The sequence below is a fragment of the Dipodomys spectabilis genome, unplaced genomic scaffold (assembly GCF_019054845.1).
Source record: "Dipodomys spectabilis isolate Male_0828 unplaced genomic scaffold, ASM1905484v1 ptg000157l, whole genome shotgun sequence".
NCBI classification, from domain to species: domain Eukaryota; kingdom Metazoa; phylum Chordata; class Mammalia; order Rodentia; family Heteromyidae; genus Dipodomys; species Dipodomys spectabilis.
Window position 1 is genome coordinate 1,252,759 of NW_024870834.1, and position 17,645 is coordinate 1,270,403.

Genomic DNA, 17,645 nt, shown 5'->3' on the forward strand with positions numbered 1-17,645 from the left:
AAAATTATACATCTTAGTGAATGAATGAATGAATTTGGCAGTACTGGGGTTTGAATGTAGGGCCTCATACTTGCTAGGTATATACTTTTCCATTTGAATCTCATGCCCAGCCGTCTTTGGTTTTTAGTTATTTTTCCTAAAGAGGGTTCTCTCATTTTTGCCTGGAGCCATCTTTGGACCATGATCTTCTTTCTTACGTTTCCTGTGGATGGATGTCATCATGTCTGCCCAACTTGTTAGTGAAGTTAGGGATCTTGCACAGTTTTTACCTGGGCTGGCCTCAAATCCAGACCCCTCCCACTACATCCTCTCAATTTCTATCTTTTGAGTAGCTGGGATTAAGCATGGGCCACTGTGCCCTGAATTATTTGTATTTTTACTGTGTTAGTTGTGTGAAAAAGAATTAGCAGAATCTATAATGTTAGAAGTTTTTTGTTGTTGTTGTTGTTGTTGGTTGTGGGGGCTGAACTCTGGGACTGGGCGCTGTTCCTCAGCTCTTCAGCTCAAGGCTAGCACCCTGTCACTTGAGCCACAGTGCCACTTCTGGCTTTTTTCTGCTTATGTGTTTGTTGAGGAATCGAACCCAGGGCCTAATGCATAAGAAGCAAGCACTCTACCACTGACCCAACTTCCTAGCCCAGAAATCTTGGTTTTTGTGTTAAATTCAAACAGTAACTTGAGCCATAATTAGTGGTATAAACCCCATTTCCATCTGGGAGTCTTCTTCAAGTTTTATTCATAACAGAACGTAGCTGGGCACCTGTAATCCTAGCTGCTCAGGAGGCGAGATCTGAGGATTGAGGTTCAAAGCCAGCCCAGGCAGGAAAGTCTGTGAGACTCTTATCTCCAATTAACCACCAAAAAACCACAAGTGGTGCTATGGCTCAAGTGGTAGAGTGAGCTGAAGAACTGAGGGACAATACCGAAGCCCAGAGTTCAAGCCCCAAAATTGACCAAAAAAAAAAAAAAAAGAAAGAAATAACAAAACATAAGAAGTATAAGCATAGGCGTTGATAGTTTTCAAGTGAAAAAAAAAGAACGAAAAATGATTCCAAATTTTATATATGTATATATATATATATATATATAAAATTTAAATGTCGACGTTTAGATTTTGAAATTTTCCTTGTTTTTCTTTTTCTTTCTTATTTCAAGTACTTTCCCAGAGTAAACTTTTAGTCAAGGTAAGTCCCAACCCTCCTGGATGATAATGACAGAGGCAACCTATCTGTGAGGTTAACATTTTGGAGGGGATTGGTGTGATTGTGATTCCCAAGCAAAGGGAATTTTAATGTTTTACAAGCCTTGCCTCAGTGACAGGGTGGGCAGGAAGAGGAGAGCAGAGGGGCAGAGCAGGGAGGAATGTCTCACATGAAGGCCTGAACATTAGAGAAAACTTAATCTGACCAGATGACTACAAGCACTGTGTTTAAAATTTTCACTGACAAGTAAAAGTTGTATACACATGGAACTCATAAAAACTTCATAGTGCCAGGCTCGGGTAACTCATACCTCTAATCCTAGTTACGCAAGGAGGCTAAGATCTAAGGATTACAGTTCAAAGCCAGGTTGGGTAGAAAAGACCCTGTGAGGCTCTTTCTCCAGTTAACTACTCAAGTTCCAGAAGTGGCACTGTGGCTCAAAGTGGTAGAGTGCTGGCAAAAGAGCTCAGGAACAGTGCCCAGGCCGAGTTCAAGCCCCATGACTGACCAAAAAAATTCCCCACAAAACAACAAAACAAACAAAAAAACAACTTTAGAGTATTTTGCACTTATTACTATCTATGAGGCTGAAGTTCACGTTTTGTGTATCTGTGTGTTAGTGCCCCACATATGCCAGACAGTCACTCTACCACTACATCCCCAGTCCTTCAACAACAACAACAAAAATATTTTGAGACAGTCTTACTACGTAGGCCCTTGCTGACTTCAAACTCTGAATCCTTTTGCCTCAGCCTTCACCAAGAGTCACTTTCCTTTTTTTTTTTTTTTTTTTTTGGTCAGTCATGGGGCTTGAACTCTGGGCCTGGGCGCTGTCCCTCAGCTCTTCAGCTCAAGGCTAGTGCTCTACCACTTGAGCTACAGCCCCACTTCCGGTTTTGTGTGGTTTTATTGGAGATGAGTCTCACAGACTTTCCTGCCGGGACTAGCTTTGAACCTTGATCCTCAGATCTCAGCCTCCTGAGTAGCTAGGATTACAGGCGTGAGCCACCGGTGCCCGGCTCACTTTCCATTTTTATTTATTTATTTATTTAATTTAATTTTTTGCCAGACCTGGGGACTGAACTCAGGGCCTGGGCACTGTTTCTAAGCATCTTTTGCTCAAGGCTAGCACTACCACTTGAGCCATAGCAACACTTCTGGCTTTTTCTGTTTATGTGGTACTGAGGAATTTAACCCAGGGCTTCATTCATGCTAGGCAGGCACTTTACCACTAAGCCACATTCCCAGCCCTCACTTTCCATTTTTAAACAATGTAATTCATGCTGGGTGCTGGCAGTTCATAACTGTAATCCTAGCTACTCAGGAGGCTGGGATCTGAGGATCATGGTTCAAAACCAGCCCGGGCAGGAAAGTCCAGGAGACTTCTTATCTCCAATAAACCACTAGAAAACCAGAAGTAGTGCTGTGGCTCAAGCAGTAGAGTGCTTGCCTTGAGTTGTAGAGCTGAGGGACAAAGCCCAGGCCCAGAGTTCAAGTCCCACGAGCGACCAAAAAAAAAAAAATAAGGATATAATTCATTGGAACATAATAGTTTCTGAAGTTCTACTAAATAGTTTTAAAAGTTTCAATATCAGAAAATAAACATGGGTCTTCAATATCAGGAGTTTATATACAGTAAGGAATAAGGGGTTTCATTATGACATATCTATACATAAATATATTTTGATCATATTCATCCTCAGAATTACTCTTTACTCTTTTCCTGTTCCAGTGTCACCCTGGATAAGGTGAGTAAAATAGGCTATATTCTGTCATGTGGCTTTTGAAAGGCCAAAGGGAGAAAACATTTACATGTCTGTGCTTTACTATTACAAGATTTTTTTTTCTTTTTTTTTTTTGGTCCATTATGAGGCTTGGATGCTGTCCTTGAGCTCTTTTGCTCAAGGCTAGAGCTCTGCTCTATCATTGTTAGAGCGGTACCACTTCTGGTTTCCTGGTTGCTAACTGGAGATACAAATCTTATAGACTTTTCCTGCCTGGGCTGACTTGGAACCATGATCCTCAGATCATAGTAGCATGAATCACTAGCACCGGGGAAAATACTGTTTTGGACATCAGAATTAGTGAACTCTTGGTGCCTTCATAAATGTGGTTGGTATTGAGCTGAGCCCTGAATGGACTATTGAGAGCCAGTAACATTTGTCATTGAGGTAATTTGTCATTGAGGTATTTTCGAGGTTGTGCTACCACCTAAGTTTACCACTTTTTGTATGAATTAACTTTTCTAAGCATCAACTTTCTCATGTGCACAGGGGGTATAGTAATATCTTACCCATTGTATAAAATGCTCACCTTAGTTTCTGATGCATATATGTGTTCAGACAGTTCTGTTAATGATGAGAACCATAATGTTAGAAAATAACCATAGTGCATTGCAGGAATGAGATACAGTTTTAGCAGCCGGAACATGATCCTAAAACAAACAACACGACAATACTAATAATTGCATTACCTTCAAAGATTCAGTTGTTGAATACAGCACATCTGTCTTGCTAAAGACAATTTATATAATGAATGCCTTTAGTTGATAATTGGTCTATGTGTTTCAGGTTAGAGTCTCAAGTAATTTACATGGAATATGTGAATGAATTCCCATGGCTTGTGGAAAAGCTCAAGCATTCTGGACCCTGTGGCTCACACCTGTAATCTGATCCACTCTGGAGGCTGATATCTGAGGATTGTGAAGCCAGCCTTGGCAGGAATGTCTGTGAGACTCTTATCTCCAATTAACTACCAAAAAAGCCAGAAGTGAAGCTGTGGCTCAAGTGGTAGAATACTAGCCTTGAGCACAAAAGCTTAGTTGTCGGGACAGCCCCCATGCTCTGAGTTCAGGACTGGTGCACTTGAGGACACACACACACACACACACACACACACACACACACACACACACAGAGCTCAGCTCAGGCAACCTTAGATCACACACACACACACACACACACACACACACACACACACACACTTGAGGACACACACACACACACACACACACACACAGAGCTCAGCTCAGGCAACCTTAGATCACACACACACACACACACACACACAGACACACACAGACACACACACACACACACAGCTCAGGCAACCTTAGATTATCACACACACACACACACACACACACACACACACACACACACACACACACACACACACACACACACACACACACACACACAGAGCTCAGGCAACCTTAGATTATTTTATTCCTGGAGTTTCACTGAACCGTGCCTTCTCAGCATGCAGTATATCTAAGTAGTTTTGTTCCCTTTTGAGAAAAATGTCAAAGAGCTAACCTCAAGCCCAGATTTTCCTGATTTTCAAACTCTTTGAGTAGCTGGGTTAAAAGGTATGTACCGGAAGTGGCGCTGTGGCTCAAGGGGTAGAGCACTCACCTTGAGCTGAAGAGTGCAGGGACAGCGCCCAAGCCCAGAGTTCAAGCCCCACAATTGACCAAAAAAAAAAAAAAGGTATGTACCACCATACTCGGTTGGCTTCTTGATGCTTTTGAGTCTGTGGTACATGGTACCTTCTTGATTAGAGAGTGAGATGATGGGTACTGGTGTAACTTACTAAGACATGGTGTGTTTGTGCCCACTTCCTGTAGTTCACACGGACTATGTGAAGCCAGCACCATGCAAGCGCCATCAGTGCCTACACTGTCCAGCCCGGTGCAAGCCCTGTCAGTGTCCACATAGCTTTCCCTTTCAAGCCAGTGTCCTGCGTTTGTATATTTAATTCCGAATGTTATAAGGATCCTAATGGCTTACAGAATATCTTAGTGAGATGGAAAGAATCATGTTTCCTTTCTTCTGTACAAAGATCGAACAGGCTTGCGCCCCCTTCAAGTGCATTTTACAACTGGGAGCCTGAGGTAGGGGAAGCATGTTTCCTGCTTCAGTCAGTCCAGCAGTGAAGTTGGGTCAGTTTAAGCCACATTTAAATACAGATGCTGTGCCTGAGCTAGGGTTTCCTGGGCAAATTGCCATATTAGTACAGTGAAAAATGTTATCTCTAGTTGGATTTAATCCGAAGAAGCATTTTCAGGAAGAACTCAAGCATAATAGAAATTTATATCCTTTCCATTTACAATTTTAAAGAAGTATGCAGCGGAATTCTATCATCTATTCAGTGGGTGTAAAATGTACTGTAAAAATGAACTAAATAGCTAGTTCCCCTGCCATATAGCTACCCCTTCAGTAGTCAGGGTCCCCAAATGTGCCTTATTGTTCCTGACCTCATTCCACTGTATAGCTACATGAAAAAGAACAATTTCTTTGGTCAAAAGTGGTTGCTGATGACAGGCTCATACCAGTCAGCAGTGTAATGACAATATGCCATTTGTCTTTTTTTTTAAAACCTTTTCTATGAGGTAGGGATGTTGATGGAGTGGCAAGTAGCCTATTGTTTCTTAAAGGGCTAGAATATCAGGATCCTGGAGCTTTTTTTTTGGCTTTCTTTTTGGTCGGTCGTGGGTCTTGAACTCTGGGCCTGGGTACTGTGCCTGAGCTCTTCAGCTCAAAGTGAGAACTCTACCACTTGAGCCACAGCACTACTTCCGGTTTTCTGGTGGTTCATTGGAGATAAGAGTCTCATAGACTTTCCTGCCCAGGCTGGCTTTGAGCCGTGATCCTCAGATCTCAGCTCCTTGAGTAGCTAGGATTACAGGCATGTACCACTGGCGCCTTGCTGATCCTAGAGCTTTTTAAGACATGAAGATGGTGGTGAATTGGAGCAATGTGAAACAATTTGTCACTTTCCTTCGGTAGTTATCTTTCCTGAGAACAAATGATCCTATCACTGCTTATCCACTTGCCTGTCAGTCCTGTATAGCTTTTTTCCCCCATGTTTTCTTCTGTATTTTAAAAATATTAACCTCTGGAGTTGGAGTCATGGCTCAGTTGGTAGAATGCTAACCAATGAGCGAAAAGCATCAGGTACCGAGTTTGAGTCCAAACCTAAAAAAAAATTCTATTTTCCAAAGGTAATTCATTGAGTATTTGTAAGTTATACCTGATTTCAATTGAAAGTATCTTTCAGTTAGCCTTATACTTTCTGGCTAACATTTGTAATTTAATGAGACAAAACACATATGACTTAATGTGTGTTTACATGAATATTTGGAATAATAATTGGTGATAAATATTTGGTCTTCGTAAGAACCGATGACTATCCAGTGTAGTCATGCTCAAACCTATTTTTTTTTTTTTTTGGGTCCGGTCATGGGGCCTAAACTCTGGGCCTGGGCGCTGTTCCTCAGCTCTTCAGCTCAAGGCTAGCACTCTACCCCTTGAGCCACAGCGCCACTTCCGGCTTTTTTTCTTTTTGCTTATGTGGTGCTGGGGAATCGAACCCAGGGCCTCATGCATGCAAGGCAAGCACTCTACCACTGAGCCACCTTCCCAGCCCCTCAAACCTATTTTATTGTTTTATTTGTTGAAATTTAGAATCTAGCACCCAATTCAGTGAAAATCACAATGAAAATAACAAATTGTGAATAATATATTTTTGAATCATAAACATAAATGGTAGGTAATCATTTCAAATCCATAAGATTGGTGAAAAATGGCAAAGGGAAATTGATCTTAGGAAGCCACTCATACTGAATATTCTTTTCTTCCATCTCTTTTTCCCACCTGTCATGAGGTGCACAGCTCTCTCCTGCCTTGATGTTCAGCCTCTTCTCAAGCCAGCAATGGGTCAGCTAAACACTAACAACCTCTGAAATCCTGAGCAAAAAAAAAAAAACAAAAAACCAAAAAACAAAAAAACTTCAAAAAAGTATTTATTTTTGCCGGTCCTGAGGCTTGAACTCAGGGCCTGGGAGCTATCCTTGAGCCTTTCTGTGCTCAAGGCAAGCGCTCTGTGACTTGAGCCACCCAGCCACTTCCAGCTTTTTCTATTAGTTTATTGGAGATAAGAATCTCATGGACTTCCCTGCCTAGGCAGGCTTTGAACTACTATCCTCAAATATCAGCCTCCTGAGTAGCTAGGTTTATAGGCATGAGCCAAGTTGTTCTTCTCAGACATTTTGTTACAGGGTTGGAAAGCCATCTAACACTACTATTCTAATCACTGGTGGGAGAAATGTCAAAATTAGTAACACTAATGTATTCAAACACAATATACAAAGATTTTTCTCTTTGTGGTGCTGGAGGTCGAATTTAGGGCCTTGCACATGCTAAACAGATGCTCTACTCCTGAACTACATCCCCACCCCTTAAAGATTTCTTCATTTAAGTGATATTTGACCCTTTTACTATGTGTCACTATACTAGATCCTATAGAGAACATAGAAGTGGAAGCTCTTGTCTCTTTCTGCTATGAGATAAAGGGTAAAATAGGCACATAAATCATTTAGACTGTAGCGGGCAAAGTCACAGGGGTTGGGGCTGTGCTTTGGAAGTGTGAGGAGAGGGATCCTGACCATAAGAGCAAGGGTGGGAGGACCAAGTATGTAACAGAACCAAGAGTGTGAGTCAGGGAATGGCAGTCAGATCCAAGGGCCTGAAAACCAACAGAAAGCCGATGCTTTGTGGGATGAAAAGTGAACATAGGGCTTCTGCCTTCAGGTGCTTTGAGTTAGAGATGCCCCACAACTACTACTATTAGTGCCAAGCCATATTGAACCCAGAGGTAGGTAAATCTTACAGATGTTGACAGCTCTTAAGTTCAGCGAAGCATATGCTGGGCTATCAAACTAAGTGAATAGAAATTCCTGCTCTCCAGACACTTAAGTTCTTAATGTAAATGTAAAATCTAAACCATGTGCCGCTGGCTGCTCAGAGGCAAACAGAACCCTGGAGCCTCTGAGGCTGAAGAGCCCTGCAAACCAGTCTGGGTAGAACAGGCTAAGAGAGAGCCCAACCCAGGATCCTGTGCCCTAGGGAGATGCATTCTCTGGGTCAGGCACAGTCATACATCTCCTTCCTGAGTTAAGATGAAGATTCTTGTCTAAACTTGGGCTAGCCACTTTCTTTCCTTTAGAGTCTACAATAGTCTAGATTTTCAAAAGACCTAAGCCCCGGAGAAGCCAAGCTTCAGCATCTGTTAATGACCTTGAATTTGGTCCTTTCTCACTGACTTTCATTGGAGCTTAGAATTTCAAGGAAGAGCTTAGAATTTTCCCTAAGGCCACTGGGAACATTTAGGAAAGGCCTCAGAGTTTGGAGACTTGCCAGGTATACACAAGGGGTGGCTGCATTCCAGGACAGATAGAGAAAAAGCTGGGCAAGTAAAAAGGGGTGAGTCACTTCACCCATCCCAGACTGTGAGTGGTAGGAAGTTGATCAGAAGAAGTCCACGTAGTATGTAATTCCAGTTATATGAATTTCAAGAAAGGAAAACTGAAACTGAATAGTAGTAATAAACGTCAAAATGAGGATTACTTTTGGGATGGGAATGGCCTGAGAATGGCTTGAGGGAGGGCTGTTGTGCACCTGGTGTCCTTGTTCCATTACTGGGATAGCAGTAGTGTAGGAGGTGTAAGAGCTAGCCCATAAAGCTGTATGCTGTGTTATTGTAACTTATACTTCAGTTTTTAATAGGATAAGCTGTGGACAGTGTGTTGGAGGAGACTGAGGGTTGGAACTGAATAGAGATGGAAAGAGCTGACCAGAAGAGTCTGGCCTGGGAGTGGCTGAGTGACTGTAAGCACAGTCCACAGGACTTTTGAAGAGGCCGTTCTAGCACATCTGCTCCTGCAGGGGCTAATTTACTGATGTGCTTTGAAGTTTTACTTTTGTTATATTTTTATACCTATTACTATTTTTATAATCTGGCAGTTTTCTGACTTAAAAAACCTTGAGAACAATTTGAGTTATAAGTACTTGACTGCAAGAAAATTACTACCAAAGAGATCTATCATGCTTTCAAATTATTGTGATCATATATTTAATGATCTCTTGCCTGAAGCAGGAATTTGACATTTTCTGTGTGTTCCAAGGGAATAGAAACTTGGGGAGAAGCTCCAGGAATACAGGTAGGTTTTTGTTTATTTGTTTATTTTTGTGTTCCTTGCACTTGTTAAGAAAGTACTTAACACTGAGCTCCAGCCTATAATATAGATTTTGACCCAATCTGGAAAATGTCCAGGTGTTTTTCCTTGGGAACTTGGGGTCACATCCTCCATGCCACACTGTATGCTGAGGTCTGGGCTATAAGTTGGGGTAGGGACATAGATAAGACAGAGGGGCGCTCTCAAGGGGCTTCTTGTCTGGAGGTGACTGCCATGTGACTCAGTCCTTTAGTGCAATGGTGTCTATCAGTAATGGAAGATGTTCAAGGAACTGCAGAGGAGCCTGTGGATTGTGACTGGGAATACAGCCCAGGACTGTCCAGGGGACACCTGGACAGAAGTTGTAGAAAAATAGAGTATGTACATACGTGACGAGTGTTGTAGGTGAGGTTTAGGATGGGGAGCAAAGGGACAGGTAGAGGGAGGTGTGTGCTGCTGTGTGTACTGGGATTGGGAGATGCTGCAAGATGGGGTGGCAACCTCAGGGGAGGTTTAAGCATTAGGGAGGAGTAGACAGGGTGACCCAAAGGAGCCTGATGTCAGGGCCTAAGCAAGAATATGAATTGAGGAGCTGGGCTGGAGGTGGGCACAGGTAGAGATGTGGTAGGGTATGCCATTCAATCTAGAAGACCTCTCAGCCCTCTCAACCCCTGAAATACCACACACTTCTGTCTGTGTGTAAACAGAGGCAGTGTGGACATGGTGCTGAGCTCAAATTCTAGCTCTGCTGCTTACTTAGTGCACCACCTTGGATGGAGAAAGGCCATAACCTTTCTGAGATGACATTTGAAAATGATAATGTGACTGCTCGGTGTCTGTGAACATCACTTGATCACTGTCATGGCTGCTTTAATGAGCCATCAAGTTTTAGGACCAACATGAGGAAAGACTGAGGAGGAGAGGGGCATAGCTGGAGCCAGTGAGGCCTGTTTTGTAGCCATTGGCAACGATTGCACTACCTGGTATAAAGCAAGAGCAGTATGCTTTACAGGCCCTTTCCATTAGAAGGGTAGGGTCTTGGTGCTCCTCAGCTAAAGGCCCCTCTTGAATCAGTTAGAGGTCTTACCAGTAGGGCTGAAACAAGAGGCTAGTTGAGCCATCACTACAGTGTCCTTCTGCATGTGTTCTGCCAGGCTGCTAGGTCTGTTATATTTGGAAGTGTGATTAAAGTCCTTATTAGCAGACTCCTCTATAGAGTTAGTTACTTTCAAATTGAGTTTGCTGACCCTCCACAGAGATGCCTTTTGAGGCCCCTGGAGGGCCTGAAGTCCAGAGGAAGGCAGAGAGGCACTCTGCCCAGGCTGTGCCCTTATTTTAGGCTGAGTTTATGATGACAGGGAGAGGGCTTTTTCCCTTTAAGACAGCCCTGCAGTGCAGGAACAGGCACTTTGGCTGTTCTTTCTCCTTTTCCCCTTCATCCCTTCCTACTTTTGGCTTTTGATCACAAAATGACTCCTTTCAACTCTGTCATTTTACACATTTTTACTGGTGCCATTTTTATCTCAGTGTTTTTTACACTATTTTTAGGAGATTTAATATATACTTTAATACATTATAATCTGATATATAACAATATGTCATAATATATGCATTATTTTTACATTTGCATTTTACATTTACATCATTTACATTACCTGTGTAAGAGAAGATAACCATCTTAGCAAAGAATTGCGTTTTCTATCATTTAGCATGTCCTTTTCATTTGGACTCAGTGATCTCCCCTGGTAGAAGACCAGGTAGACTGAACTCTGTCCTAACACATTTCTCTTAGTAGTTGACCATCTTTCTTTCTTCCTTCCTTTTTTTTTTCCTTTCATTTTTTTGGTGTGGATATTGAACCTGTGCTTCATATATGCTAAGCATGTGTAGAACCTATGAACTGCACCTCACCCATTTTTTTTTAAACAGAAAAGTATGCTTTTGGGTTCTTTCCTGAGATGATAGGTAATTTGCTGTCCAGAGCCTTCTTGGAGGACATTGTTGGGGAAGTCTGCTGTTCACTGCTCTACTAGCCCTTGGCTGAATATACTCTCTCCACCTTCCCGGACTGTTTTCCTAATGTGTTTCTTACCAGAGGATCAGATCCAGACTCCTAGGCAGCAGTCCAACCCTCTCCGCTGGTGACTCACCTGTTTCTCCAGGTCTTCTCTCTGTACTGTACTTGCCTTGCTTCTTGTAGTCCTGTCCCCTGGCTCTTACATTTTGAGACTTAATTGTGAAATGTTTTCGGGCAAACGTCAGCTCACTAGGTCTTTGTCACTGGTATATCCTATATCATTTACCTGTGAGCTATTTGTCATTTCTCATGTGTCCCATGACACAAAATTAATAGCTGGGTGAAGTGTCATACTGCAAGACAATAGGAGAACTTGTGCAAGTCTAGAGTCTTCATGACTTCCTGTGAAACCCTGGGAAAGGCAATTTAGATTTTTCTGTGGAATAAAATACAGGACTTAGAATAGCTGTCTGGTCAGGTGCTGGTGGTTCACATGTGGAATCCTAGTTATTCAAGAGGCTGAGATCTGAAGATCATGATTCAAAGCCAGCCCAGGCAGGAAAGTCCATGGGACACTCTTATCTCCAATTTAGTACCAAAAAAAAAGCTGGAAGTAGATCTGTGGTTTAAATGGTAGAGCACTAGCCTTAAGCAAAAATGTTTAAGGGACAGTGCCCAGACCCTGAGTTCAAGTCCCAGGATTGGCACACACACCTAAAAATAATAGCTGTCTGAGGTTTCATTGAGCTCTAAAATGTCTTCAACATTTCTCCAGACAGACTATAATCTGTCATTTATAATACTGTCATTGTTACTGGGAAATGATTCTTTTAAAGAAAAGTTACAGAGGGTATATGTTGTTTCTGCACTTGTCATATTGTGCTGTCTTTGGTGTATACATTATTATTATCCATAATGGCATGATGGAATTAAGTGTTACTGTGTGCTTGTTTAAAATTTGTATAATTGGAGGAGGAAAGGGATAGTGGGAGAACAACAAAGGAGGGAGTAACAATGCTCAACAAGAAATGTACTGATTACCTTACTCATGTAACTGTAACCCTTCTGTACAGCATCTTTACAAAAAAGTAAAATTTATAAAAATCTGTATAAGTTCTAGAGTAAAAGTTGCATCTAGTATAGTTTTTTGTAGGTGAAATGGAATGAATATTTCTTCTTGAACTACTTCAGGTTATTTTTCCTGTGTGCGTGGCTCCAAATAGTAATATTACACATTTCTATTTCTGGAAGGAAATTTCTGGACATTCCAGATGTGAGGTAAGATCTTAGCATCTCCAGGTGAAGAGATTGCTGTGCCTATTGTTTTTTAATTTTCTGCTTTGATAATGTAATTTTTTTTCTCCTTTTCTTTCTTGTAGTCAGAAAATGGGTAAGAAGAGTCGAGTGAAAACTCAGAAGTCAGGCACTGGGGCTACAGCCACTGTGTCACCGAAAGAAATCTTGAACCTGACCAGTGAGCTGTTGCAGAGTAAGTGGCCCTCTGCTGTCCTGTCGCATGTGGTAACAGTGGCTTGCCTCCCCTTCCATGTCCAGTGCTGACTGCTGGCTTCCCTGGGACAGGAATGTACATCAGACCAGCTCATGTTTCACTCCTGGCTTAGTAGCCACATGACCTGGCAGTTGGAAAACTTCTCTAATTTGCAGTCCCATCTAGAAGGATGGAGATACTGGTGTCAAATGTAGAACTTCTGTGTTTTAGCCATGAACTTGGTCCTCCAAGGGCACCCAGGAGCAGAAAAAAGCTCATTACCTTTTAGCAGTTTAGCATTGAGAAAGTATAGAGGCTCAGTATTCTTATCAGCAAACACAGATCACTGCTTCTAGGAGTGTGACAGGGACCTCATGAACTTGGGCATGTGAAGATGTATCACAAGGCTCTCAGCCCCAGGCAAGCCCAGCATGCCTCCCAGGGAGCAGCCCTGCCCAAACCTGGCACCTTTCAGCAATTATGTAATGGCATTTCGGTTTTCACATGCTCAAGTCTGAGGGTTCATGGTTCAGGGAAATGAAATACCTTAAGTGCCTGTTGTTGCTTTTGTAAGCTAGTATAACTTGATAACTTTTAAATTGTGAATTTAAATTGGTGTTACAGGTGCCTAAGATTTAACTATGATCACTCCTTACATTTAGATTATGTGACAGTTAAACCTCAAATAAGAACTTAGCTTTTCCTCCCTGACAGAAACAAAGCCACAGCGAAACCCGAGTCAGGTCCCTCTTCAAGGGTTCTCATGAGTCTTGCAGGCCCCTGTGTGCCAGGCTATTACCTGTTCTCCTCACTAGCCTGAAGGCAGCTTTTGGCCAGGCTCCTATCTTCTTTACCATTGTACTACAGGACCTCAGTCATTGCTTGGTGAGGAAAGAATGAAGTAAGACTAGTCAACCTTAATAGTTAGGAGTCATGTTAATTGTTTGTCATATTCATATGTACTCTTCTCCTTAGTAGGTGAGGGTAAGGTCCAAGAAATCATTTGGTATGTGATGAGACAGACGTGGATGCTTCTCACCACTGCCCGTGGCCAGCTATCTGTATCAATGATTTGGTGTGGAACTCTAATGACGTTACAAATATCTAAATGGATATTGACCCCATGAATGAAGCAGGGGCAGGCAGTAGGTTTGGCATGAGCATGGGAAAGGGGCCTCTTTCTTTAAACTGTTAGATTATGAAGGAAATGTTGCTGGTAGACAGGATGTCAGTGTGCACCCTTCCAACGTGACCAGCTCCAGGCAGGGGAATTGGTCTTGCAGGTCAGCTCTAACAGCAGAATCTTTTGTGAGTAGTACTTATGCCTCCTCTTTTATAACTTCCAGAGTAGTGCTTAATAGAATACTGTATATATGAAATGTCAAATGATTGTCCTCTTGTCCTGCTTAATTGGCTTCCCTCAGGGAGTCACTCTTAATGGGGCTTAGCTAGAAAGGTAGGCTGACTTCTGCAAGCATTACCACTCCCCCCCACTCCCACCCCTACCCCTACTCCCACCCCCACCCTCACCCCCACCCCTACCAGCACCTCCACCTCTTCCTCCTCCTCCTCTTCCTCCTCCTCCTCCTCTTCCTCCTCTTCCTCCTCTTCCTCCTTCTTCTTTGTATTTTTTTGGTGCTTATCCTTGGGTTGAACTTGGCCTAGGTACTGCCTCTGAGCTTTTTTTCCTCCCTTTATTTCCATTTATTTTATGCTAAATTCATTCCATGTCAAGAACTTTGTTTCTTCAGTTTCTTCTAGGATACCATTTTCTTCTTTGCAGCCTCCTCTTCCAGTTTAGGAACAATTTGATCCTTTTCAGTATGTGGCCAGGGGAGCTCATGTATGGGTTAATCCAACCATGAGCTTTGTAAGTTCGGCAGCACATCTTGATTGCTTTGTTCACCTGGATGTGTTCAGTGACCAGAGAGTTTACATCTACACCCTGCAGTTCACCATTACTATCTGCATTCTTAAGCATATGGAGCATAAATTCAGCACTCTTTGTAGGCCACTCACTCTGTGTCCAGCCCCACTTTTTGCCTGGGCACACCTGCCAGCTCCACCATGTAATGCCGGAACAGTACATGTTGCTTCTTTAAAGAGACATCTTTAAAGCGGGGTGCCTGTAATCCTAGCTACTCAGGAGTCTGAGATCTGAGGATCGCGGTTCAAAACCAGCCTGGGCAGGAAAGTCTATGAGACTCTTATCTCCAATAAACCACTAGAAAACCGGAAGTGGTGCTGTGGCTCAAGCGGTAGAGCGCTTTCCTTGAGCTGAAGAGCACAGGGATGGCGCCCAAGCCCAGAGTTCAAGTCCCACGACAGACAAAAAAAAAAAAGAGAGAGACATCTTTCATATACTTAGTAGCTTTTCAGATATGCATACCTTTGATGGCCTGGGCTGTTTTTCTGGTGTTCTTAAAGTGAACACAGGTTTGAACCTCTTGCCTTGGATAATTTTGTGGGGATTTCTTTGTCAAGAGAGTAGCAAACCAGGTTTAATGATAAGAGTGCTTGCCTAGCATGCATGGAGCCATGGGTTCTATTCATCTCAGTATTACATAAACAGAAAAAGCTGAAAGTGGCACTGTGGCTCAAGTGTTAGAGTGCTAGCCTTGAGCAACAGAAGCTCAGGGACAGTGCCCAGGCCAAGTTCAAGCCCTAGAACTGGGAGAGAGAGGGAGGAGCAAAACCATTTTCACAGATCACTTGAAGGCACTTAAAAATAAGAGTCTCTGATTTTTTTTTTTTTGTTGTTGTTGTTGTTAATTGTAGGTAAGAGTTTCATGGATATTCCTGCCTGGTCTGGCTTCGAACTGTGATCCTCAGATCTCAGCCTTCTGAGTAGGTAGTATTAGAGGAGTGAGCCACTAGTGCCTGGCTAGCATTACCTTCTTTTTACCATTTAGAAGAGTGCAGGAGACAACTTTTTTTTAGAAGATTCTACCTGTTTATAGAGGTATTCTGAGTAAAGGTATTAGAACAGAAGAGTCCTGCTGAGTCAGTATGGTGTGTGCACATAGAGCACTGAATCACAGTTTATTTAGTGTGGGGGAGTTCTTAGGTTTGTCTACTTTGTAAGTCATGCATAGGATCACAGCTAAGGTAAATACAAGCTGACCCTTCCTTGTAAAATTAGTGGGCTAAGTTAAAGGAGATGAATTTTTCGTGTCATACCTCTTTCGTTATAGAATGTAGCAGTCCTGCACCTGGCCCGGGAAAAGAATGGGAAGAGTATGTACAGATCCGGTCTCTGGTTGAGAAAATACGAAAAAAGCAAAAAGGTAACATCATTACAGTGATAATCATCTTTTAACCATGTCATGGGCTCAGCATGGGCCAGAGGGTGTTGGGATGGTAGAGGCCTCAGGTCATTATCACCATCTTTAGAAAGGTTCTAGACACCAGGAGAGAGGGCACTGGGAGACTTTCAGGACTGCCCCTGCTTCTGAGAGCAAAGGGTAAAAACACTGAAATTAGAGGTCAAAGATGTTTGTGTCTGTAGACTACAATGACGTAGCTTTTTAAAACTTATGAATAAAATTTTAGGAATTTTCCTTTGGTGTTTTAGGATAGTGTATATTACTATATGGTGCCAACACAAATACATGCTGACTGATTAATTATTAGATGTTAATGATTAACTCCAACACATCACACATCTTGATTTAAGTAATGTGGGTTTTTTTTTGCTTTTGTTTGCTTTGTTTTTTTCTCTAGTGCTGGAGATCAAATACAAAACCTTGCACATACTAGGCAAGTGCTTTACCACTGAGTTACTTTCCAGCCCTTAAGCTGTGTTTTTACTGGGTGTATTCAGTAGTCATCTTAAAATTCTCAGCCAGGCTGGCCAAGTTTGGGCTAAGTGTTAGTTTGAAAAAGCTTTTTCAATATACCTATTGTTTTTGTTCTTTAAAGCATAAAAAGTAATGATTGGTATGCAGAGCTGCATGGAAGATAGAAGGGCATGTATTGGAAGGCATGAGAAAAACCTTTAGAAAACATTTAGACTTTCTTGTCATTGTGTAAAGGAGGGTTGTTTTCTTTCTGTTTTAAGAAACAGTTTTAGTGCTCTACTGTACACACCTGTAAACATGTAGTCTTTAACTTCAATGGCATCAGACTCGAGGTAGTAAAAGTTCCTTTCTGATGTGTTGACTTCTACCAAATAGGTAGCCAAAAAATCTTAGTATGCACAGTTTGTTTTCTGAGCAGATACTGTTCACTGCAGCTAATACTGAAGTTAGAACAATCACCAGTCTCTTTGAGGGAAGAATACATTCTGGCTTGGAATACCAAGTCATTTGACTTCCTTAGCAGTGAGAGCCTGTGCAGGGCTGGCATGGCACAGTGGTGTCGAGCAACTTTACAGGCACAGGGCTACATTCCATGCCTGGCTCCTCATATTTGCACAGTTTTGCTCTTTCCTCTTTTTATTCACTCAAAATGGGATGGTTTTTCCAATGAATGACTTATCTTTTTGTGTTACTTGAACATGCAGAAAAGTTCAGAAAATAATACAACAGATGCCTGGGTATCTACTACCTAGATGGAGAGCACATGTCAAAATGTGTTGGTTCAGGTCCTTCTTTTTTCTTTCCCACCTGTTCATCTGTTTCCCTTTCAGCTTCCCTTTACCCTTTGTTCTATTTTTGTATTTAAGAAATAAAACATTGGGGCTGGGAAGGTAGCTCAGTGGTAGAGTGCTTGCCTTGCATGCATCAGGCCCTGGGTTCGATTCCTCAGCACCACATAAGCAGAAAAAGCTGGAAGTGGCGCTGTGGCTCAAGTGGTAGAGCACTAGCCTTGAGCTGAAGAGCTGAGGGACAGCGCCCAGGCCCAGAGTTCAGGCACCATGACTGGCAAAAAAAAAAAAAAAAGAAAACATTACAGATAACAGCTGTAGCTTTACACTGC

At 42.3% G+C, this 17,645-nt stretch overlaps 1 protein-coding gene and 1 pseudogene across 2 annotated transcripts in view; one reads left to right on the top strand and one right to left on the bottom strand.

The window, feature by feature from the left end:
- Setd3 (SET domain containing 3, actin histidine methyltransferase) overlaps positions 1-17,645 on the top strand; it is a 70,740-nt gene that overhangs the window by 3,971 nt on the left and 49,124 nt on the right. Inside the window, exons 1-3 of one of the 2 annotated variants that reach the window (XM_042692619.1) lie at positions 12,440-12,514; positions 12,616-12,725; positions 15,920-16,012. In XM_042692619.1, the coding sequence (XP_042548553.1) occupies positions 12,623-12,725; positions 15,920-16,012 (196 nt within the window). In that variant the 5' untranslated portion in view covers positions 12,440-12,514; positions 12,616-12,622. Of the gene's footprint in view, positions 1-12,439; positions 12,515-12,615; positions 12,726-15,919; positions 16,013-17,645 lie in introns of those variants that run through there. The other variant, XM_042692618.1, reaches the window with a different exon arrangement.
- On the bottom strand, positions 14,456-15,257 carry LOC122118679 (annotated as a pseudogene).